The following is a 25,149-nucleotide window of genomic DNA, read 5'->3' on the forward strand; positions in this document are numbered from 1 at the left end:
GGGGACAACACCCTCGGCCCCGGCACGGCGGGCCGCCCGCGCTCCGCAACGCCGCATCCCCGCCGGCAGGGAGAAAGCCGCCGCCGCGCCGGGGGCCCCGGGCGCCCCGCGGCAGCCCCCGGGCTCAGCGGGCGACACCCGGCCTGCTGGCAGCCGCCGCCGCTCGCCTCGCTCGCTTGTGGCCGGCGGGAGTTTCTCCTCCGTACCGTCCCGCTGCCCGGCCCCCACGCGGGAACGGACCCCCGGGGCCGCCCCGACAGCGGGCGCTGCGGCGGCAACTTCGAGGCCCTCCGGGCCGGCTGCGCTGTCGGGCGGGGGCGGGACGCCCGGAGCTGCTCCCCCTCCCCCGGGGCCCCGTCCCCGCTCACCTGGCGGCGGGCCTCTGGCGCCCGGGGCGGCGCGGGGTGCGCCGTGGCCGGCGGGGCTGCCCCGGCCCTGGCTGCGCGCTCCCGGCTCCGGCAGGCTCGGCCCGTGGACGGACGGCGGCGGCGGACAGAGGGCGGGGGGCGGCGGTAAGCGGCCGGGACCGCCGCTCATGGCGAGTCCGGGGAAGCCGGAGCAGGAGCGAGCGCGGGTCCGTAGGGGTGCCGGCAGGAGGCAGGCGGCCGAGGGGGAGGCGGAGGCGGCGGCGGCAGGCTCGGCGGCGGGGGAGGAGGCAGCGGAGGAGGCGGGGGGCGGCGGAGGGGAGGAGGAGAAGGCAGGCAGGAAGGGGGCGGCGGAAGAAGCCACCCATCTGCCGTTCCGGCCCGCCTCGCCGGCCTGGCGAAGGGGCTGGGGCCGCTCGCCGCCGCCGTCCTCGCCGCGCGGAGCGGCGCCGCGGTCCTGCCAGCAGCCGGGGGCGAGGAAGCAGGCGTCGGACTGCGCCCCGCGGTGCGCCGAGCGGGCGGCCACCGGCATCGCTACCCGCTGCGGCCGGCCGGCGACGCCCGCCTTGCCGAGGGCAGCCTCGCCGCGCGCCCGGAGGGGCGCTTAGCGCCAGCGGGGCCACGTGGGCGGCATGGGCGACGGGGGTCGCCTCCAACGGGGGCTCGGCCCTCGGCCGGGCAGCGAGGCCGGTGCCGAGCCGTGCCGGCCGCTGCGGGGAAGAGACTGCCGCCGCCGCCGCCCAGCTCGTTGCCGAGAAGGAAGGATTCTCCCCGCCTGCTTCCTTCCCTCCTCCCTCCGCCCCGGCCCGGCCCTGGCTGCCCGGCGGGCGGGAGCGCTCGGCCCGCCGCCTCCCCGCGCCCGCTCACGACGGTGCTGCCGCAAGGCACGACGGCCGGCGGAGAGCACGCGGGCCCGGCCCCAGCCGCCCCGCTCCGCAGCGGTGCCCCCGCCGCCCCCCGCGGGCGGGCGGGAGAGGGGCGGTTGGTCCGCGCCGCCGTCGGCCGGGCCCCCCGGGGCCCAGCGGGGCTCGGCCCGCCCCGAGCAGACCCTGCGCGCAGAGCCCGGAATCATCCTCGGCCCGCCTCGCGCTCCGCCGCTGCCGGCCGCCGGGCACGGGGCCGCCGCGGTGGGCCCGCCCGCCAGCCCTCCGCACCGCGCTGTACCGCTCTGCAACCCCGTCCCCGCACCCGGCGAAGCTGCACGGGGCGACGGCCCGGGGGAGGGGGCAAAGGCCGCGATCGATTCGATCGATCGGGCGGCCGGGCGACTGCAGGGCCTGCGCTGGACCCCCCGCGGCGCCCGGACGCTGCGTGGCGGCGGCCCAGGAGGGGGCGGGGCGGGCCCTTACCGGCTGCTGCGGGCAGCGGGGACAGCCCCACCCCGCCGTCCGCTGCGGGGGGCGCGGCCGGGGCGGTCGCCTCCTGGTTTCTTCGACCAGTGAGAGATGTCGGTAAAGTCCTTGATGTGTCGGGGGCGCGGCGGGCGGTGGCCTCGTCGCCGGGGGGCGTGGCTCGGGACAGCCCGTGCGCGGGGGAGGGCGGCGGCGCAGCGAGAGGGTCCGGGGCGGTCGCGGACGGGAGCGGGCGGCTCCGCGCTGAGGGGAGCGGCCGCGGCTGCCGAGCCCCGCCAGCGGGGTTTGCCTTTCAGAAAGGGTAAAATAGCGGGAGAAGCGATACGCGACCGAAAGCGCCACTTGGCAAGTTGTGCTGCCCGGGGGCGCGCTGGCTGCTGTCCCGGTGAGATCTGCGTGCGCCGGCGGGGGGTCGGTTGGTGTTGCGTGTCGGGGCAGTGCCAGCTCCTGCGGCGCCGTGAGCGGGAGAGGTGTCGGAAAGCCGTGCCCTGGCCGGCGTTACCCCGCTGCGCCAGCCTCTTCCCTCACGCCGTCAGCTGAGCTTTTCACCCGTGTGGGAAGAGGTGACCGTGACTCCCCAAGGGGACAGCACCTCTGGGACCTGTATCCTACAGCTGACATGGTTTGTGTCCCAGCAGTTACCTAAGGCCATGCAACGCCTTCCCCTATTTGTTCAGGAATCGGCCTCAGCAGCTCCTGTTCTTCTGATCCTGTGGAGCACACAAGGGTCTGAAGTACTTTTCCATCACATGTGCTGCGCCCTTTTTCCGAGGTGCCTGCACCTCTTTCACAGTGCTGCTATGGGGCAAGTACATGCAGCCTGCATGAAGCTCCTGGCAGCACACAGATGACAGGAGATGAACAGAACCACTGTTGCTTTATGATGATTCATTTTTCACTCACTCTTTTGGGGGAATGGTGCTTTAAAACTGCTCCCATGCTGAAGATAATACATATAACTGCACTGTGGCACAGACTTCGTTTTTTGTGAGCCCTACAAAACTTTGTGGGTTTCAATACGGGAGGATTTTATACTACAGGAAAAGGCGGGTAAAATTGTGTTAGTCCTTCAGCTAAAACAATCTTTCTAACTCTTTTTGCACGCAGATGGTCTTCCAGAAATAAGAAAAGATATTTCTGCAGCATGAAACTACTTCAACTATTAACCTAATGTCACTTCAGATTACAGGATATCTGGAATTTCAGAAAAGTTGTTTTGTGCAGTATGGGTCAGTAGTCTTGCAGGTGCATAACCTGACAGTTCTGGTGCATTGCACTTCATTTACATCTGGAGCTGAGGAGTTCCATTTTCCTGTTGGTTCTAAACTTAAATCAAGCCTTTTCAAGATCATTACAAGATGCAGGTGTTTTTTCCAAGTGTCTTTTAACTCAAGTGGGACAAGAAGAGGTAATACCTTTAGCCTAGTACCTTATTAGAGCAATTACCACATTTGGAAAACAGACGAGCCTTCTTCAGGTCTGCTTAAGGTCTTCAGGTACTTAAACCCAAGGTTTTCCCTTGGGTTTAAAACAACTGGTACCTTAACTCACTTTTCTAAACAGAAATACACTGATGGATGTCCAGAGTTAAGCTTCTTGGTAGTTCACATCAAACAGATTCAGGGGAAAGTTACAAGTGTGTTTGTGGTTGCGGTTTTTTCCTGGCTTGTGTCTTTTATTTTGTTTTAAAGTTTACGAACTTGAAATACTGCAATGGTCAGAAAGCCACTGCACTCAGTATTATAGACTTCTTTTCACTTCAGGTGAATTCATACCTCACTGGTTTGGGTCAGAGCAATCACTTCAGGAGCATCTGACACCGATGCAAACTCTTTTGCAGACTGGAAGTGGTTGTTTCTTCCAACCTCATAACTAATTTTCCTAAAAAGTAACACAAAATTTGAGTCTGCATTTCCATATCTCAAAATGGTCTGCCAGAATCAGCCATATGGTCTAGTGTGGAACACTGTAATAATAGGTATACTGTTTCATCAAAAATTGAGTAAGTTAAACCTCTGCTGTGCCTAGGGCACCTCTTAAAAGCTAGTAAGAGCTGAAGTGTGTTAAAGGCTTGGTGTGAGCCAGACTTTGCAATGGGAAGATTTTTACCCAAAATCCTTTATTAAGTCTGTTTTGTCCCTTTCAGTGCTCCTGAATGCCTGATTATGAGACGAACATATAGAAAAGATCTACTGCAAGTAAGAGTGACAAGATGGTAATTAGTTGAAAAAACTTAATTCAGCAGGGAGTTGTGTCAGATTTTGTAAAAGGACATCTCTCTCAACAGCAAGCTGGTATACATATCTTAAAAGTGCTTTCTTCACTCCACAGGTAAGTAAGCGTCCTCAACTGCAAATTTCTTGTAGAGGAAATGCATATCCAGCTACCTGCAGACGTCAATTTGTCTTTAAAGTAGTTGAGAAAGACACGTGGAATTGACAGGACTTAAAACTCTCATTGTTGAGTGCAACAGTACAGGAGGCGTACAAGATATTTCCATTGGCGCCAACTTGATGACTGCTGCATTTTCTACATCTGTTGTTGTCTGCTGCTTACTGCAGGGGTAGGCTAAGTTGCCGTTTGTGGGCTGGAGGCCAGTCCTGCCATATTCCAAGTTTGTCCTATAGGAGTTACTGCCTTAACATCTGTCTAAGGACTAGATCCACAGGGCCTAGAGTGGGTCTGTTGTTGAAGCCGCCACTGGGACATTGCTCACCTCAATGAAGAATGAGAAATACAAAAGATGAAAGATAGGACACATCTCTCTGGAAACAAACATTAGCATTTCTAATATGTGAAAATACATTGAGGTTCTCGATTCCTGCAGTAGAATAACATTTTCCTGAGGCTGCACACAGAAATCTCAGAGCTTTGAGACGGGCCCTCTGATTTCCTTCTTCATACCCCATCTCAGCATTTACTTGCTTTGAAGTTGCACTGTTGGTAGGCTCCCAGCTCTCAAATAGTCACTTCTGTACTCTGCTGTAGCTTCCATTTGAGTTGCAAACATCTCACACTGGGCAAAGCTCAGCGAGCAGAGGGAAATCATGAAGCTGAGCACACTTCATAGCTGAAGAGTATGCACAATCACTTGCTTATTTTACACAAACAGGAGCACAGATTGTATGTGAAATGAGAAGGGCTTTGCCTGTGTGTGACAAGAACTGGCTGTATTGTTGACAGTTCTTACAGGACATACTTCTTACCTCCTATCTTATCAGTACCGATCTGTCACCCTTCATGTACTATACCAGTATCTGAACATGGAGAGAGCAGAAACACTTCAGTATTCGCAGTGACTTTGATGGTGCTGATGAAATGGGAGTAGGGAAATACCCTAAGTGGTAGACCTCAGAGATAAAGGAATGTCAGATGCTGTGGGTTCTCTTGGTTTGCTTTGCATTGTGACAGCCTAGAGAAAACTCAAGTCAACTGCAAGAGCTCATTGTGTTAGGTGCTGTACAAACATGTCCATAGCCCTGAAAAATCTTGCAATCTAAATATGCAGAAGAAGGAGGAAGGGAAGCAAAGGCATGGAAAAATGCAGTGTTTTGCCTGCACAGATGTGACAGCTTGGTAACAGAACTCATATCCCATGTCTCAAGTTTGATGCCACCTGAAGACACACCATATGCTTCTAGATAAATTTCACCTCAGGATGGAGAATGAGCTTGGAACACTGCCATCCCTGACAGTGCCTAGGATCAACAGAAGCATATAACTAATGAGCTAGTAACGGTTCATCAGTAACCATGAAGTGATAGAGCAGATTTCCACTCATAAGGGCAAAATGGCTAAGGGGGCTGGAACTATTCTCTGGTGTGCATTCAAAGTCAAGAGCCTTATGAGAAAATTTTGCAGTACTTCCCATTCATCACTGTCTCTGCTTCAGATAAAAGGGTCTTAGATGGGTGAACCATCCTTCCTGTCAGACTTCACCTTTCTGAAGGAACTATACTGATAAGAAGAAGAAACACAGTGACCAGTGTGACCTAAGCTAAGGGCTGGAGTGCATTCACTGCCTTGGCATGATACTGACACACACACCTTGGTGCAGCAGAATGCACACCCTGCTGCCACTCTCTGTTGACCTGCAGGGGCCAAAACAGGAGTCAGTGGCCTGCTGGGCAGCTTAAATCGGTGCAAAGACCATGCTGAAGTCAAGGTTCAAAGTTCTTTGGATTAGGGGCCTCAAAGCACAATAAGAGTGGTTTCTACCTGAACAGGCAAGTGGAGAGGCTGCCTCACACAAGCCGTCTTGACCAGCGGGCTCATGCACAAGTACTGTGGGAGCACAGGGTTTGGCAACAGTGCCAAGAGAGTTGGGAGGCTGAGAAAGCAACCAAACTAGAGCTGTCCATATTGTCATGAGAACCTTTCCCCAACCATGGCTTGCCCCTCAAATAAATACAGCAAAGCAACACACAGTCTGAATCCCACATGCCATCTCAGTGGCACGTGCCTCTTGCTTTTCTCCCCACTGTCTCAAAGCTGGCAGCTCTACATGGACCATGCCCTGCCTTTCTAGCCACCAGAGTTGTCTTGGAAGTGAATGTTCCAGACTTCCTCTAAAAGGATGAAGCACAATGAGATACAGTTGCTATATGTTTGATACATTCTCTTCTACTTCTTACATCCTAAATATTGAGCAGGCCTAGAGCAACCTTAGCTTGAGTTTGAAGATTAAAATATATTCCATCTCGTGCTAGTGTATAAGGGATGTCATCCTTTGTAACAGACTTATGAGTGTGTGTTAAAGTGGGCTGAGGAGTTCTTGGGAAATATTGCTACTTAGTTGTATTTGCAGACAAGTGTTGTAAAGTTGACATGAATGCAATACACGGATGTTTAATAGGTTTGTGGGGTTTTCCTCTTTCTTCATATTGACCTTAAACAGTTTGGTTGTTTCGGTTTTTTGAAATAAGAAAGGTGTAGATACAGCCCACAAAATGAGCCAGACTGCCACTGTGGTATCCAGGCCACACATCTGCTAAACAGACTTGACAAATTTGTCAAGAGCAGACAAGAAAAACTACATACAACCTCAGCTACTAATAGGAAAAACAAGGGAAATCTTTTTTTGAACATTTCTTCCAGAAAGAAAGCTCGTAAGTCTTTCCGATACACAACGTGGTTAGAAGACAAACAACTCATTTGTAGGCATGACTTTTTTGCTGCAGATCGCAGGACAGTATGTTGTTATGAGGCCCACTCTCATTCTTCTTTCATCTAATCCCATTTTGTTTGGACTAATTCTGTCTGCTGCTCTTCAGAAAAAAGACTTTTGGATCACACTGCTTTGCTGCTTGGATTGAAAGATAGGTGGGGCAAATATGGAAAATGAAATATATAGAAAGAACACTGAGGGCTGTGGAAGGCTACGTGGAAGGAGAGTGTCCATTCCTTTAAGGGTATCTTGTCAAGAAGCCGTAAATCAGAAGGTACAGATACGTAAGCCTGAGTGACAAATGATAAGTGGTGATGAGAACGAACATGGTCAGTCACACTAACTGGGAACAAGTGTGAAGTGTGAGAATGTCCATATTTTCAGTTAGATTATCTGATTAAGGACCTTGAAAAATTGTCATGGTAAGGAAATAGAGGAAGAAAAACACAGAGTCTGATAAAATCTGAGCAGTTAGCATTACTGAAGCCAACAAGCAGAAACAAACCAGGTCAGTCACATCAGCTGACGGGCCATCAAGAAACCTCAGGCAAACCTGGGACTTTGCAACGGATAAGGATGCACACCTGAAGGTCCAGGGTGCTGGAGCGGGTCAGTGGGACTACAGCAGCCAAGGAGGCAATGTGTGGGGGAAGAGGGAGCAGGGAGGAACGAAGAGGTGGGGTAGACAGGCAAGGGTACAAGACGGGCCAGTTGCCTGTAAACTGGCTGGTCAGTGCACTTGTCCGGCTGAACCCTGTGCCTGATGGCCACGGTCTCTCCTGTCTGTTCTTAACTACCTCTGCGTAACCTCGTGCCCCGTCCCGTGCATGTGAGTGCTGCAAGGACTCCGTGCGAGCTGCGGGGAGCTGCGGGGGGACCGGCGTGAGGGGAGTGGGTGCCAGCTGCTGGGATCAGACCAGGCTGTGAGCAACCCTGGCCTGTGGTGTTGGCTACTGGAGTGACTGGGGGGTCTCAGTGCCAGCGACTGGAGCAAGGGGAGTCTTTTAACCTCCAGCGACTGGGATGGGTACAGTTTGTATCCTGAAAACCAGCTGCTGGGGGGACTGGTGTGAGTGAGGGGCTCAGCACTGGCAGCTGGAGTAGGACCGCAGGTCACAGGCTGTGTGCCTGGTGCCAGCTGCTGGAGGGATGAGTGTATCTTCCCAAAGATACATGTCTGCTGTGCATGGGAGGAGTGTGGCAGTCTTGATGCTGCACCAGCTGGCAAGCAGAGGGACCTTGGGTCTGGGCTGGGCTATCAGTCGGGCAGAGAGTCCATGTATTTTGGGGGTCATGCATGTGTGTGAGGTACCTGTTGGACAAGTGTGTGAGTGCTGTGTGCCTGCAGTGTGCATCAAGCTGGACCAGCTGGGGCCTGTGGGGCCGGTAAGAAAATGTCACTGAGAGGCTGCTGAGCCTGGTGAACTCAACAGGTTATCATCTCCGTTATCAGCTCCTACTATTCCATATAGGGTCTAATGATACTGTGGCGAAGCAACTCAGAATGATCAAAAGAGTGGGGGGACTATATATCCTCACAGGAATGTTAGTGGATCTGGAGCACAGGTGGTGGTCTACTCTGTCCTCCCAGTTAGAGGAAGGGAGGGGTTCAGGAAGGAGGAGGAGACAGACTGAAAGGTGAATGCATGGCTGCTGCCATTCTCAAGGTTTTAGCTTCTATGATCATGGATCTACCTTTGGGGAAGCCAGGTCTGTTACAAGCTGATGGGATTCACCCAACCAAGTGGGGCAAGAGGGTCTTCACCAACATGCTGACCAGACTTACGAACTTTTAAACTAGGTTTAGCAGGGAAGGGGGTGGAGTTTTGAGCAACAGAAAAGAGCCAGGGGCTGCTGATGTATCAGGAACCAACAGGGAAACACCTGTGAAATGCCTCAAAAGAATTAAGTTGTGTTCATCTAAAAAAGGTGAAACAGTTGACAGCCCAGGTGAAGTGCCTCTGTACCAATGCACGCAGCACGGGTAACAAACAGGAAGAGCTGGAAGCCACTGTGCAGCTAGAATGCTGTGGTCTGATCTCTATCACTGAAACGTGGAGGGATGAACCACATGACTGGAGCACTGCAATCAGTGGCTGTTCTTTCTGTTCTGTACAGAAAGGTCAGGCAAGGAAGGAGAAGCAGAGGTTTGCCATGGGTGTAAAAAATGGATCGATTGCACAGAACTGTCATTGTAAAAGAGCAATCAACAGGTTGAGGGTTTATTGCTAAAACGTGGGAGCCAAGCCAACAAAAGGAAGCCTCATGGTTGGTGTTTACAACAGGCTACCAGATCAAGGGGAGGGTGTTAACTAAGTGTTCCTACTTCAGCTACAGGAAGGATCACACTTGCAGGCTCTGATTCCGCTGGAGGTCTGCAACCACCCTGACATCTGCTGGAAAAGCAGCACAGCAAGCTGTAAACTGTCCAGGAGACTCTTGGATTGTGTTGAGGATACTATCTTTATCCAGGTAATAGAGGTGAACAGAATTCGTAAGAATTACAGAATTAATGTTGGAATTAAGCTGCAGAGCATGCGATTTCCCTTCCCTCTCTTCATTACCACACTGGAGAATGTACCTGTATTTGCTACATTTTCATCTTTACCTGAGAAAGCAAAAATGCTATTCATTGTTAAGAGGGATATAGATTACACCTATTAAAGTCTGAACTGACAGCACCAGGTTCCTGTAGTTTGCAGCACATGCATGATTATTATGGTTTTAGCACCAGCTGCAAATCCAGAGGAAGACTTCAGCTGTATTTTTGTAGCTATCATGTTTCCTGCTTTGGGACTGAGGCTATTGTCTTATGGTTAAAGTTGTCCTGGGGACAGATGAGTCCACATGTGCTGTGTCTTCCTCTTCCCCCTGGTAGGTCTTTTGGTTCCCACTATCTATAGACAGCACACAGGACAGTGCAAACAGTGGTTAGACCTAGCTAAATGCTAAAAGCCTAGCTTTGTCTTTGCTACATTAGTTGCAGACACAACTATGCAGTGGCTGGTAGAAAGGGAAGGAAGGAAGGGGGAGATTGAAGGGAAATTTGTAGTTTACTCGAGGTCTGCACCTCTCCTATGTGGCAAGACACAAGTCCCCGGCCTTGTTCACTTTGCCTTGTGTTCCACATGAGCAGCAGCAGGTAAGTGGGGCTGTGCTGTGCTGCCTGCTTGCTCCCTCCCACCGTTGAAACAGGCAACCCCTTCCATCACCACAATTTGGGGTGGCAGGGGTATGTTCCTATTCTTTCTTCAGGTCCAGTTGGAGAAATGGGGAGTCATTATCAAGTCTCATTCCCCCAATAATTCTCCTGTGTGGCCAGTAAAGAAACCTAAGGACAAGTGGCAACTAACAGTATATTAGGGGGACTTGAACAGTGCCACTGAACTGCTCGCTGAAGCTGTTCCCAGTAGAAGTGATATAATTAATATTCTTAATGAGCAGTCCTCCATGCTGAACCAACACCAGCAGGATGTTTTGAACACCTTGGTGTGGTATCTAGGAGATCAAGTGAGAATTCCAACACCTGCCACTCAGAAAACACTGGGTCACTTTGCAACATTGTCGAGTGAAAGGAATAAGGGAAGCTGGATAATGTAGGAGTGAAATTTGATCATTACTGAGGTTTGGATATGATCCAGGACCTAAGTCTTCTTTCTCGCTCCCTAGGAACTGTTAAATGAGTAAGTGAAAGTTGTCATTCAACCTGTATGCTATGGAAAGTATCCATCTAGAAAGTACAGTAAGTATTCCCTGGGAACTTTTGTTAAATATCCTCTGTGGTGAGGTGTTGCTACTGGAGACAATGCTGACAACATCTAAAAAGATAGGCAGCTTCATGTTTCAGACCATGCTAACCTTGCATTGGGAAATCTGGCATTCTATCACATAAACAAGCAAACCCACAGAAGCTGGTAACTTTTGCCACGACATGGACAGTGAGGTCCAACATATCCAAAATCTCATATCAATGCTGATAAAATTCGGGCCTGCAACTTGGTCTGTACTGTTAGGACCAATATGGGACACAGTATGCTCTCAAATTGAAGAACTGGAAACCTTGATAACCAGATATGAAAAAGCTATTACATACACAAAACAAGTGATTATTGCTATCAAGCATATACTGGCAGAATCACAACAGAAATGGAACAAACTGCTGGATGTCATTGGTGTGACATTTTTATGGGATATGCACCATCTGCAACTGGGATATCACATCGTATGTTACATCTTATGATTGTTGTATTATTGTGTTCTGTTTATTATTAGATTTTTTTATTGTGCTTGTTTATCTGTTTATCTCATATCTCACCATGTTGAAAACATGTACTGTCAGCTGTTATCTAACTACAAACTGTGAAGACTGACTGCAGTGAAAGTGCTGGAAACTTTCTCCCTGTCCCCATGCCAGTGAGGCAAGAGGCGTAACCGTACCTCCGCTCACTGAGGTGAAGGTGTGGAGTAAGACTGTTCACTCAGCTCTGCTCAGATTTTGACTAACACACAGCTCATGCTAAGGCCCGATGTGTACTGGGAGCAGCACCATTAGGTGAAAGTGAGGGCAATACATTGGCAGGGCATGATGGCCAGAAAGGGCTGAGGGTCATTGTGCAGCCCCTCTCACCTGCAGCTTGCTGTCTTCTGTAGCCATAATCCTTGCATATTGGTTGTCTGGCAGTTTCTTCAGAATCTGCTAAATGATGGAAGTGGCACAGACCAAACTTCCAAGCTGAAAAGTACAAATATGTCAGTTTACCCAAAAAGATTTTGAAGCAGATCCAACAGCATCTGGACTGCTGAAGTTTTTGTGCTTCCTGGTGAGATACTGGGGACATCCGCACTATGATGGGGGAGGAAGGATGAGCACTCTCACCATTAGCTAGGTAACTGTTTTGCTCATAGGTGCACGAATTACAAATTACAAGTTGTGTTTATGAATTAGATAACTTGTGTGTTAGAAACCTCATTACTTAAGTGATGAATTAATGAATTTATGTTAGACTAGTCTGTCAAAGGGGATTGAGCCCTTGTTTGTCATGTTTGCTTGTTTTCTTTCGTAACGAGCTCATAAAATAAAGTTTTATTTGCAGAGTACATTGTCATGTAAATTTGAGAGATCCAAATGGATCGTGACACTGGACACCTTGGTCTTCAGGCATTAGTGAGACATTTACTTAAAACAATGACTAACCCGGTACTGGCCACAAATCTCTAAAAATATACTAAGACCATGTTAGGGTCATTCCTGAGAAGGTGGCAGTCTGCTACCCAGTGCCCACCAGCATCCTCTGATTTTGCTGATCTGGGGCTTGTATGAGCACCAGATGTGTTCAGATATAGCCACTACCTAATCTGTAGTTCTCTGTCTTGTTCTACAAGCTACACTACTCCAGCTGTCCTACCTGTCTTTCTCATTCTGGCACTGATCTGTTCAGAGGTGTAGTTTTCCCTTTGTGGAAGAATTTATCACCAGGACAGTGTTCAGCATAATTCATTGTAAGCAGCCATCTGGAATAAGCATGATAGAGGTAAATACAATTTACATCACGTTCATATCAGGCATTCCTCAGCATGCCAGAAGTCCCCAGTGTCTGCCAGGGGAATATGTGTCTGTTGCCACCATGCTAACCTTGGAAAGACTGTATGTTCTGTTTGGAAAGTGCTCTGGGCAGCACTTGCCAGGCTGAAATGGACAACAGGCATCTACATAAAGTGGCTTTGTGACTGGGATAGGAGTTCCTGCAAGCACAGAACTTCCCACAAAACCTCCAACAAAAGAGACTTCTAGCAAGCTCTACTTAGATCTGCCTAAGTGGAAGAAATGGACAGGACTGCTTTACCCTTTCAGCCAGAGCAGCAGGGCTGCAGATGGGCAGAGTAACTTCCTGCTGGTGTGATTGTAAGTCTCTCCTCCCTCCATGCCCCAGAAAGCTGTAAGTCATAGAAGCATCATGTAGTCACAGTGCCTGCGAAGTAGAGTCCTGTGCAGTTTCTTGTCCTCAGTGTGAGTATGTATGCATCACTGAGATCACTGAACACACCGCGGTTGTGTCCAACAGTGCTAAGTATTGGGTAGATACATAGAAGGATGAGATTCCTGGTCAGTGGATCTAATAATAAAAACGGTGCTTAGCATCTTTTTAGAGAAGGCCTTGTCCAAAAAAAAATTGGAAATTTGCATGTGAGAGCGACAGGAGCTAAGTTTTCACTGGCCTTGGCCCTGTGATTTCAGGCCACCACTCATGAAGTCTGGTCCACCAAGTTTTCCCCCCGCTAGGGGACTCCACTCTGCAGGAGGATGTAGAGTAGCAATTAACCTGGTCAGGAGTAGCCCACGTTCTTTGTGAAGCCTGCAGGAGTACATCAGCTGGAGACCCATTCGTCTAGAGTCCTTTTTTGGACACTGCTCAGCACCAACTGTAGCAAGGGTGAGAATCATCCCACCAGGTCTGATGCTTATGTCTAAAAGAGAGACTCTGTCCCAGAGCACAAAGTTCAGTATCTCTTCCCTAACTTTTAATAGCATTGTTCATTATATTAACTAACACAGCAGCCAGATACAAAGAACCTGGTTTTGTAGGAGAAGGGAATGAGGGGAAGTAGGAAGACACTCTTTTTAAAAAAATGTGGTAGTTTGTTATTTTTTAATAACATCCATACCTCATTACAGTAACATTTATGAGTATAAAGGTCACCTCTTCAATTAGGTAGAATATATTCAGAACATGAGGACTCATCTCCAGTTTGCCATAGTTATCAATATTAGTGGAAATATTAATCTAATTTTATGGAGATCTCATACTGTTATAGTGTTTAATAAGTAAGATGAAAATAACTCAGATTTGTGAAGATCCATTCCCCTGAAAGGCAATGACATTTAGGAGTACAGTACCACTCCGTAGGAGTACTGAGCTAATGTTACTATAGCGTATGTTTGATTTGAATCATTTGGCCTTTAATCTGTTAAGTAGTTTAATGAGGATGAGAAGTAGCTCTTAAGTTAAACAGGATTATCTTCACTTTATTAGTATGTTTCATAAGGAGTTATGAAGGTTTTTGTATGCAAGGTTTCCAGATACTGAAAGATGCCTGGTGAGGACTGATGTCAGCCCGCATTGGTGGTGAGGAGCTTTCATGCTTGATTATCAGCAGCGCACAGACTACGCATGTTTGTGCCTGCTGTGGATAGCTCTCTACCAGGAGCTGGACCTCTGTGCCTTCTGCCAGTGGAGCTGCATTGATTCTAGTGGTATGCAATCAGAGCCTAAGGCCACATGTTAATTTCATTCAGGCAGATGGTAGATGAACCTGGAGCTGAAAGGCTCTGTACCTCCTATGAGCCCCATGAGCTGTCCAGACTCCAGTTTGAGCTGAAGGCTACTATTTTATGCATATAAGGCCTGTGTATTTCCCCTGCATACAGTGTCCTCTCCATCCCAACCATGCTGTGAACCAGCAGGGAGGCTCCAAGCCAAAGCAATAATGTGAATTATACCTCTGACCTCAGGGGATGCCAATGTCTGTACTGTGAAACAGCTGACTTTCCTTACAAGCATTATTGCTCGATGGTGACTGTCAAACCCAGGGACCTTGTGCTGGTTTTGGCTGGGATAGAGTTAATTTTCGTCATGGTAGCTCGTATGGGGCTATGTTTTGGATTTGTGCTGAAAACAGTGTAGGTAATGCAGGAATATTTTAGTTATTGCTGAGCAGTGCTTACAGAGTTAAAACCTTTTCTGCTTCTCTTGTGGCCCTGCCAGCGAGCAGGCTGGGAGTGCACAAGGAGTTGGGAGGGGACACAGCCAGGGCAGCTGACCCCACCTGACCAAAGGGATATTCTACGCCATATGACATATCACTCAACAGTAAAAATCTGGGGGAAGAAGAAGGAGGGGGGGATGTTTGGAGTTATGGTGCTTGTCTTCCCAAGTAACCATTACGCATGGTGGAGCCCTGCTTTGCTGGAGACAGCCGAACACCTGCCTGCCCATGGGGAGTGGTGAGTGAATTCCTTGTTTTTGCTTTAGCTTGCAAAACTTGCTGGCTTTTGCTTTACCTATTAAACTGTCTTTATCTCAACCCACGAGTTTTCTCACTTTTACTCTTCTGATCCTCTCCCCCATCCGACTGCAGTGAGAGTGAGCAGGCAGCTGTGCTGCTTAGTTGCCTACTGAGGTTACACCATGACAGACTCCAGTTGGAAAACCTAGTCAGCTCATGGACATGCTTTCTTTTTGTGTCATTGGTGAGGCAGAGTTGAGGGAACATTCCTCCACTGACACTGACAGAACAAGCTGTGCTCCAATGACTCTGCTGCCTTCCTGGGAGCTGGAATGTAGAGCTGGGAAAAGTGCTATCTCAGCAATAGCAATTGTAGCACCATTTGAGCCCTATGTGGCTCTACGCACTCTCTTTGCAGTTTTGATAGGGAAGAAAAGCTTGCAGCACATGATGCGCTGAAACCTGTAGCACTTTGACACTTCTCTGCTTTAGAACCTGAACTTCAGAAGAGTAACATAAACTTCAGGATTATTGCTTTAATAGTGTGAATCCAAGCAGCTGAGTAGGAAGTAGGACTGATTTTCTGATTTTCTGTTATGTTAGCAAATTAGATTAAAGTTACAGAGAACCCAATGCTCTTTCCCTCATTTTTTGCAGTTAGAAGATGGTAATTTGACAGGATAGGCCTGGGTCTGACTCAGCTGGGTAGCTCCCATATATTTTTCTTCCCCTCAAACCTCCCACAGCTAAAGCAGATGACCTCAACAGACCACTGTCAAGTGTATTCTTCCACGTCAAGGCCAATTGATAAATCTCTGAAAAAATGATACAAACGCCATGGAAGCATGGGCCATTAATCAGCAGTGCAATCAGTGATGCTGTAATAGCACTTTTGCATTCTGAGACCTGTTCACACATTTTCAGCAAATTCCAAGTGCTTAGTTAGCACCCTCTGTCTGGGCTGTACCATCCACCGTATGGACAGCATTATCAGCTGCTGGGTTTCTGCACTGTACCAGACCAGGTTGTGGTCAAAGTCCTTCGTGGCTGTTCTGCAGGTTTGAGCATAGAGCAACCATGCTCTTGGAAGGTTCCCCAGATTCGACAGGAACACATCAGTAGCTGCAGGCTTTAAAATGTCTATTGAATGATTTTGAGTTGTAATGCACAGACATGATCATCCTGGATGGCTTTGGTTTTTAATGAACAACCATGGAGAAAACGTACACTCAGATTATTTTGTCCTCAGAGGTTCTTCTGCTCTTGTGTTCTTCTAGGACTTCTGTGGGTGCATTACACAGTACCATATGCTCCTGAAGAATTTTTCCTACTGAATTGAGGACTTGTTCTGCTGATCGTTTGCAGAGAGATCTGGACCTCAATAGTGAAGTGGCTTAGTTGAGGTGTATGTCCTCAGTGCAAAATATGAGAGGGTCATCAGCTTGCACTGAAGCCTCATTCCAGCTGAAAACCTAAACACCAGGTTCAACTGCTCATCTTGTTTAGGATCACCCTTTGTCTTCAAAGGAAGCAGCTGTGTACGTGAAAAGGAGTGGAACAGAGATCCAGCTGCAACTATGAACCTGAATTTAGTAAACAGCAAAGATTCAACTGAAAGGGACAAAGCAGTCAAGAAGCAGGGAACAAACCAGGAATGGAGCATTTTTATTTTAATTTGCCTCCCTGTGCTTCAGGATTGCAGTAGCTACATTTAGAGTCTGGGAACAGAAGCCCGGCATCCCAGGCAAACACATGAGGAGTGATGACAACAGCAGGAAAGAAAGGCAGCCTGCTTGGGTAGCATGGCCAGGACAGACTTTCCCAACACAGCACCACACACCCTCAGAGCTCAGCCCCTTCCAGGGAGCTTGTGCAAATGCAAAGGTTGGCCCCAGCACTGAATTCCAGGGTCTCTCTGCTCCTCGACGCTTTAGCAAAGGTATTGGAATAAGGCTTTGCTGAAACAAAACTAGTTTTCTGAAAAGCCTCCTTTTTTTGTCTGAAACACTGACTTAAATGTGTAAATTTATTTGTGTTTATTTCCCAAGTGCCTTGTTTGGAGCTTGGAAACATGGGGAAAGGCTTTTTTGTTTTGTTCGGTTTTGTTTTGATGGAACACAGGAGCCAGCTGTGCAAAATGGAGTAGGGTTGAAGTATTTACAGCAACGCAACTGGACAGATCTTTTTAAAATTTTTATTTATTTATTTTTGTAATGTCTTATGCCCGCTTATAGCAAGTCACAAATACCCTGGCTTGGCAGGTAGCAGAATACTCAGTCAACTCCTGGGCTGAATGTGTTGCTGTGTATGCTTCACCCAGGGTGCCTGCCACACTGCCTTCTACTGTAAATGGACTTCAGACCAATGTTTTAAAGGGTAATAGTTTGCCTTGTAATGCAGTAATAATACAGAAATGGTCCTTGAGTGCACTTACCTTTAAGTGAAGCACAAAATGCACAGTAATTCATGGAGTTTCATTTGACAGACAATGAATAACTCTTTTGCACACCAAGTTTAATAGATATTTTTCTCACCATGCATACTCTGAAAGCATGATAGGATTAGAATCTTCATCTGATTCTCAGCTTTCCATCCTTCTCTCTCCTGTCCTCACCATTCATTCATCTTCTTTACTTGGAGCTGTCTCAGTCTGTATTATGATGAGTGCAATGTAAAGTTTTTGACTTTCAGGCCAGCACTTCATCTGGGGTAAATTACTAGAGCTCCGTGGAATTATGGAATTCAGCAGCGCTATGTGCATTTATGGTGCCAACATCATGAGTAATTTTCTTTTCCTCCTTGTGTTCCAGCGTTTATTGATACCTCTCTTTGTCTCCTCCTAGTCTCAGATGTTTTCTTCAACTTGCTGTGGTCTTACTCCACAGGACCACAGACATCTGTGCTCTTGCTGTTTCTGTCTCTGGAGATGACCCTGCGTATTATCACATTCTCCATGGCTCTGCTTTGTGTCCTGGCTTTGTTTTTTCATAGCCTGGCTTTATTTTTGGTCATTCTACCATGACAGCCCTCACTGGTATTACTAAGGACTTGCATATAGCTAAACCTAAAGATCTCACTTCTGTCCTCTTTTCTGTTCTCTTCAATTCTACCTGTCCAGTCTTTTATCCCCACTTGGATGACTAATTTAAATGAAATGTCATCAAGAGAGGGAAGGTCACAATCAGAGATCTTCTCCGTTTAAATGACAGCAAAGCTCCCTTAACTGTGCCATGGAGCCAGAGATCCGGCCATGTCTCTCTTCCTTCCCTCGGTGTGGTATTCTCAACATCCCAGGCACACAAGGAGCTTTGAATTATTTTTAAGGAGGAAATGTTGTTAATTCTTCTGTTCTGGTATTAGATTGTCCCATGTCATCTGAACGGCTCTGAATCCCTGACCTTGTATCTCCCACCTAGACAGTGCTGCTCTTCAAAAACTCCCTTCATGTGCTTTGAGCTTACAGCAAAGCAGAGTCTTGTTTCTCCACAACTATGAGACCCTCACTTTCTCATTTCTTCAGATCATTGTGAAGGTTATTACATTGCAATTGTAATACACAGCAGTAGCCAGAGACCTCTGTCAGGATGAACATTTTGCTGTGCTGGTGATGTACAATTGACAAGTTCCCCTAGCCCATAAGTTTATTTGGCTGCCAATATAAAATCTAATTATGTTGGTTTTCATGTCCTTTTTTCCCTCTTTTGGGACCTCCTCTGCTTCCCATATCTCAGTTTTCTATTAAGATGAGATCTTCTTGTGTTTTCTGAATACTGCATATCTAATCCTCAAGGTCTCTGGATTTCTACTGTCACACCAGCAAGTATTTCTGCAGTCTTCAGTCCTTGGAAGTGCCCTCTCAGAAGCTGTGTTTTTTCCTTTCTAGTCTATTACAGTATATGCGCCAGTGATCTGGGGTTGCTTCATACTTTGGAGTCAACAATTACTTGGATTGTTTCAATACACTTGTTTTTATTGCCCCCTTCGCAACTCCGTAGTTTTGGATGGAGTTACATCTGTGCTTTTGCAAAGGCTGACTATCATCATCTTACATGGAATGAAGGACTTATCTGCAAAGGGGCAGCAAAAACTGGTCTCAGGTGAACTTAATAGAGCATTGCATTCAGTATTTTCCTCCTAGGAAAGAAATCTCTGTGCCAGGACCAAATGCCAGGACCAGCAAAATCCTTCCCAGATGGTGTCAAGTAGATGTTGCTCTATTTCATTTCTATTTGGAAACGGGTGATGCTGAAGTAAACCCTGGCTCTGAAGGGCACTGTGCTCATGAAGACCTCTGAACTGTCCCGGTCAGAGGCCACATGGGGAAAGCACTGGGAATGTATTCAGTGTAGCCCCTTACAGCTGATTTGCTACATCTTACCGAGAGCTGGGTGCAGCTGCCAACCACGGTGGTATGGCTATGGCTATGCTTGCCTACCTTTTTTCCCCCGTTTCCATTTGCTCCTGTTCTCTAAGTTTCCTTCATGTTTGTATTCTCAGTGTAATGGAAGCAGCATTACAAACTACAGATTCTAGATAAAGACAAAGAAGGTGAGACTTTTCAAGGATAGGAGAGGAACAGGGTGGAAAAAAACACAGTAAGGAAAAGCTGATTAATGGTAGTTATGATATCAGTAGACTTGGATTCTTTGCTCCTTAGCTGCAGAAAGCATGGTGTGAAATGAAGAAGGAAGTTCAAGCTTTTACATCAAAAGTGATTTACAGTATGAATGTGTAGCCAGTATGCAAGGCATGGAGAGAAGGGTGTTGGAGGAAACGAACACTGCCTGATACGCTTCCAAAAACAGCAGTTTGGGGGCAACTCTCTAATGCCTAACCTGAGACAATTTCCAATATCTGATTTTCAAGGAGTGCAGCTCAGGATTTTTTTAAAGTTGGACACTGTTAGGGTCTTTATGGGCTGATAGGTACCCCATCTTACTTTCAAAAAACAACTTGGGATCACCAGCAATAGGAAGAGCAGCAGGGGCCATTCCTGAATCAAATGATGAGACAAAGATTCCTGGGACAGCACACATCAATCAAGATACACTGTATGAAACTTCTGAAAGATGCAATTCCCTCCACAAAGCTGTGTTTTGTTGTAGTGAATGTAAAGTAAGGACTTGTAAAATACTAGTCTTAATTACTGGCAATGGTCCTTATAGCCAATAAAGTTAACTCTGACTGTAAAGAGTTTGTAAATTAAGGAGCCAAAGAACGCAGCACTGATCCCTGGTCTTCGTGATCTGAACAGTACAAGTAAAAAATTGTCTTTTCTAAGGTCTGTGCACCCAGACTGATCCATATGAAAAACAACATCTTTATTCATGCAAAACAGCCAGTGGCTCTGTTCCTGTCAATGGCTCTATCACCATCAACTTTACAGCAAAGACAATTTCGCCTGCTGGGTGGGGTGATGATAGGTATTATGGTATATATGGGAAGCATCCAGGACACTCTGATATGTGTTTCAGCAGCCAGTGAAAAGCAGCACCTCAGACTAGCTAGCTGCCCGCATGCATACAGTGTGCTGAAGAAATTATGTCGTGGTCTAACCCTGGCAGCAACCAAGCACCGCACAGCTGCTCACTCACTCTGCCCTTACCCAGAGGGTTGATAAAGCCTTGGGCTCTGTATTGCTGCTCTTACCCTTCATATATTGAAAGTGTAAGGGGAGGCCTTCCTTTCTCAGAGGTCTTCTGCACGTCTCAGGCTAGACGATGGAGAAGATGCAGCACAGCCCAAGCATGCGGTTAAAACAGGCACAGAACAAAACCTTGTCTCCCAGCTGTGTGCTAGTAACAGTCTGTCCCAGCCGGGGGACCTGCAGTGTTCAGACAGCTGCAGTACAGCCCCACATCTGCTCAGGCTAGGAAGGACACTGTGGGGTGTCCATGCTGTGAAGCTGTTGCATAGGCAGTAACAGCACAGCAGTGACACAGTGGCTTAGCAGCTCCAGTAGGTCAGGAGCCTTCTGTCATCAGGGTGGGGGCTATTTGACCCTTCAAAGGAACTACACCACTGGCACATAAAGCTATCACAGACTGCATTGTCTGCACAGGGTGGCGACGAGTGGCTTGCATGTCTCTCAGCGTCATTGGTGAGACCCCTGAATATGGTTACAGCATACTCAGTTTGCAGAGCGTTTCCATGCAGCAACAGAACCCTCTTTTGCTCACATGTACCCAGGTGACTCGTATGCCTCTACATGGGATGATACCCCATGTGATCGAGTCTAAACTACAAGACTGAGGTTATGAGACACAACTTTACTCATATGCAGGAGTATGTGTGAGATAATCAAAAGAAGATTCAGATGGCCAAGGAGACAAATTATTTCTAGACTCATTAACTACTTTTCCAGTGTTCTGCCCCATCTTAGTTTCTGCTAGCACAGAAAAAAAGGGCAACCTCTGCTCAACCTGCCAACAGGGAGATAAATATTTCTTATGGAGAGCTCTTTTGTTCTTTCTGACTGTGAAGAGGAGAGACTGGCAGACTCATAAGAGACAGCAATGATTGTGATCCCACTGCACAGCTTAGGTTAGGTCTTCTAAGGAAAACACAGACTGAAAATTTAAGCTCTCCTCCTACTAGATGCCAGATTGAGTATAGGAGAGGATTTGTAGTCTGCTGTAAAGCCTGCATTTGTGTCCAAATTTACCTCCTTTCCTGAAGCTAGGCTTCCCACTCACCAGCATACCACCTGCACTTTCCCTGGAACTCAGTTTGCCCTCATGTTCTGTGCAGCACGGTCTTTTGTGTTCTTGCCCTTCTCTTACATCCTGCTACGTTACAGCAGATGTTACCAGACAGCTGAATGCAGGCAACCACTTTTTGCAGGTTTAACCTCTGGGTATGATCAGCTGTCCTGTGCATCCAAGATGCTCAGAAGCTTTCAGGGATGCCTTGCTGGATGTCTTGGCACTCACAGAGCACCTGACATAGCTGTAAGTTCCCAAAGCTCATCTGAAAGGTCTCCTTGCTGGAAACACTGCAGAGACATTCCATGTGGATCTACGCTCCCTGTGGGCAAGGTAGTACTATCCACATTGGTGTACTCAGCTCACAGACATACATCTGAAATGTGCGTATATGTCACACATGGCAAAGTAAATAGCTATTGTTACTAGCCCGTGTTGAAGCATGTCTGCCAGTGTACTTTGGGCAAACTTCTTGCCATATCTCTTTCCCAGATATTGCATCATAGTGTATCAGAAATGTATGTAGAACCAACTCAAGACCTATAAGGACTCCTCTTAAAGCTAGGTTTATATTTACTTACTCACTGACATGGGTCAACAGTGCAGTTAAAAGAAGTATTCAGCATGCAGTCTTCCACTGTGATCATTTTTCAATTTTATATCACAAGGTGCCTTTAAATACTCTGTGTTCCCCAAAGGACAGAAAGGTACAGGAAAGGAGGGAGAAAAAACAGCCATTTGACTAGGAATAGAGGGATTGTCAATCATAGTAACTAAAGTTGAGTTCCACGGGGAGAAAAGGGCAGGCTAGACTAATCCACTTTGAGCTATAGCATCAGCAGAACATTAGCACTTTTTTGTCTAGGTAACAGAATTTATTGTTTGCTTTATTTTATCTTTCACAGGCTTTGTATGCACATTCTCAACAGCTGCACACTGAAGTTATTTCTCCTATCCTAGGCTGAAGTTTCCTGGAGAAAATAAATCAGAAATTAAAAAAGTGTTTTTGAATGACAGAAACCATCATTGGTGACTGTGTGGTTCTAAGGCATAGAGAGAATTTACAAGATGTCTATAAAATAAGGACACTCAGAATTGACAAGCTTTGATTCTCAGTACCTCTGGAGGCTGCATTTCACTTAGGCGTATTAGCAAGTAGTAAAGAAATTAACCATTCATCCACTAAAATCAGAAAGCACACCTACAGAGGCACTGATTACACTGTGACATTTATCTCCTTGCTTGACAGATCTACAGTATCTCACTCATACACATGCAATTTTTTGCTTTCACTTGCTGCATCAGTTTGGTGAAGATAAGTCATTGAGAAAGGGTTCTGCCAAATGGAGTGAGAACATCCTGCTGCGGTAATGGAGAACCTGCACTGAGCTTCCTTCTTTTCTACAGTTAGACCCTGATACCCGTATTTGCATTCACATGCAAATGTCCGTTTGTACAGAGAAGGAAGCCTAGGGTGAGTGGCAAAGAATGCCATTGCTCATTTTACCTACTAGTCTTCCAAGGCTTTTTTATTTATAAATGAAAAAATGCCCATTAGCAAGAGCAGGTCAAATTCAGGTATTATGACTAATATATACGCATCTGCTGTGGACCTGAGTGAGGACTGAGGCAGAGTCAGAGGCATTTGTACTTGGAAAGCATTTCAAAATGAAATTTGAAATCGTGGTGTGATAAAGGAGTTCAGATGACCTCACCACCTTCTGGAACTGATAGGGACATTCTCTAAGAAAATTAATTCCAGTGGGTTGATTTATGTTCCTGCTGGTGCTTGCTGGATGGGTATAATGGTGTGTAAACAAGAATGTGCACAAAGTTTAGGTCAAGCTGACCCACCCTCTCAAGTCCTTAAATGACCCACTCTCCCAAGTACCCACCCTCTCAAGCCATCAAAACTGATGAATGAAAGGACTTCTGATCAGGGGAGTCAACCTTGGGAAAGAGAACTGGTCATGATAGCACTGCTACCTAAATTATGCAGAAAGAAGCCCCCAAGTGAGAAGGTTCTGGCCACAAGAGGAGACAATCTGATAAGGTGTTGCAATCTACAGAAAATTAGTTGAAAGCAGAACAAAGATAATAGTGGTAGTGGGAGATTGCGACCTGCTCCCTCCACCCTGCTGAGAGAGGGCAAACCTCTGCTTGGGCAGCCTGCATAGCTGGGAAAAACCTCCAGAAAACCTCCAGCCATGCTACCTGAGGCTGTGCGCTAGTTTGCGTTAGAAGAGAGAAACTTCTACCCAACTCTGTGTGTAAATGAAAATTAGTATTTCCTGTACTAATAATGTGCAAGTACTCTGCTGTATATAATGTGTGGCCTCAAGTAACTTGGTGAGCATGTTAGGAGTAAAGATCCCCCATGCACGCAGCTCTGCAACAAACCAGTGTCGGCTTTCTAGACTGTCATTTGGTTTGGAGAGTTTTCCTGGTTACGATTTTCGGTAATACATCTAGTGCGAGACTAAGAAAAAAACTCTTTGTGGATGCAAAAGGAAAGAGGGTGCAGAGAAACCCCAGACAATTCCAGAGTATGCTTGACAAGGAATACAAAGGAATAAGCTAAAAGAGGACTGGGGTAAAGTATCGACCGACATCTGAGCAAAAAAGCTGATTCTTGATTCTTGTTGTATTCAGGCAAGCAGAATTTTATAGTGACGTGCGGAATTAGACTCTATAACTCGAAAGTTATAAAGTAGGTATGTTTATTGCGCGCAGATGCACGGGGGATCGCTCCTCCACAAGCGTGCATACCCGAAGTGACGAACCATCCCACATTTATACAATGAAACAAATGAATATTCAATTAACGCCCATACATATTCGTTACCTAAACCCCGCTTCGTATGTTAATTAGCTTATCAGTCCGTTTCCTGGAATGTGGTGGTCTTGCAGGTTTGTAGGTGATTCATGTTCTTGTGACCATCCGATCTTCTTCAGCAAGGAAACTTAGCACTCCCTCCCTCTAGATAGCATTTGAATGTCTCTCATCTTTTCTCATTCTCTTTTAAATAGCCCCTTTGTTAGAGAAAGAAGGGCAGGCGTCTCCCCGTCTCCCCTTTGTTAGAGGAAGAGGGGCAGGCGTCTCCTCAAAAACTGTAGTTGTCTCCTCAGAGCTGTGTGCCTATGTGACCAGACACCGCCCATGACCAGTCACCATACCCGCATTCCTTGAGCAGACATATACAATCACAATCGATGTCCATTGTCCCCATTTCACACTATTTCTCCATATCAATAGTACTAATAAATAAACAGGTATGCTGTTTTCGTTGTACTTCTTGGGGCGAATTAAACATGTTTTGCTTAATTATAAAGAGATTTAATAAAAAAACAGAGTCCTGTTGTCATGAGTGGTTCTGCAAGGGGTCTGCAAAGATGCGGCATGAGCTGAATCCTGATATACCCTTGCACCTTCACCCATCGTGTGAATGTTGGCATGGGGTGCCTCAGCCCTGCATTGGGTTAATCCCGCAGCCCCATCTCTGTTTACCAAAAGTGCCCCTGATCACTCCAATGACACAATCCTACGAGCAGGATGC

General features: G+C 47.4%; 1 protein-coding gene and 1 long non-coding RNA gene across 4 annotated transcripts in view; one reads left to right on the forward strand and one right to left on the reverse strand.

Annotated features, from left to right (window-relative positions):
* Positions 1–1,796, reverse strand: part of RNF38 (ring finger protein 38) — a 113,303-nt gene extending 111,507 nt beyond the window's left edge. The window contains exon 1 of the mRNA XM_080372724.1: positions 369–1,796. Coding sequence (XP_080228850.1) covers positions 369–897 — 529 coding nt within the window. The 5' untranslated portion in view covers positions 898–1,796. The remainder of the gene's footprint in view (positions 1–368) is intronic.
* A 104-nt stretch (positions 1,797–1,900) lies between these two features.
* Positions 1,901–24,257, forward strand: LOC308056866. Of its 3 annotated transcripts, none has more exons than XR_013925004.1 (3): positions 1,901–9,356; positions 14,818–21,925; positions 22,498–24,257. It is a non-coding gene; the product is annotated as an uncharacterized lncRNA (long non-coding RNA). The 3 variants fall into 3 exon arrangements; XR_013925005.1 differs by having other exon boundaries at positions 14,818–21,838; XR_013925006.1 differs by having other exon boundaries at positions 14,818–14,886; positions 21,732–24,257.
* The last annotated feature ends 892 nt before the right edge of the window (positions 24,258–25,149 follow it).

This window comes from Falco punctatus (genome assembly GCF_963210335.1).
Source record: "Falco punctatus genome assembly, chromosome: Z".
Lineage (NCBI taxonomy): Eukaryota > Metazoa > Chordata > Aves > Falconiformes > Falconidae > Falco > Falco punctatus.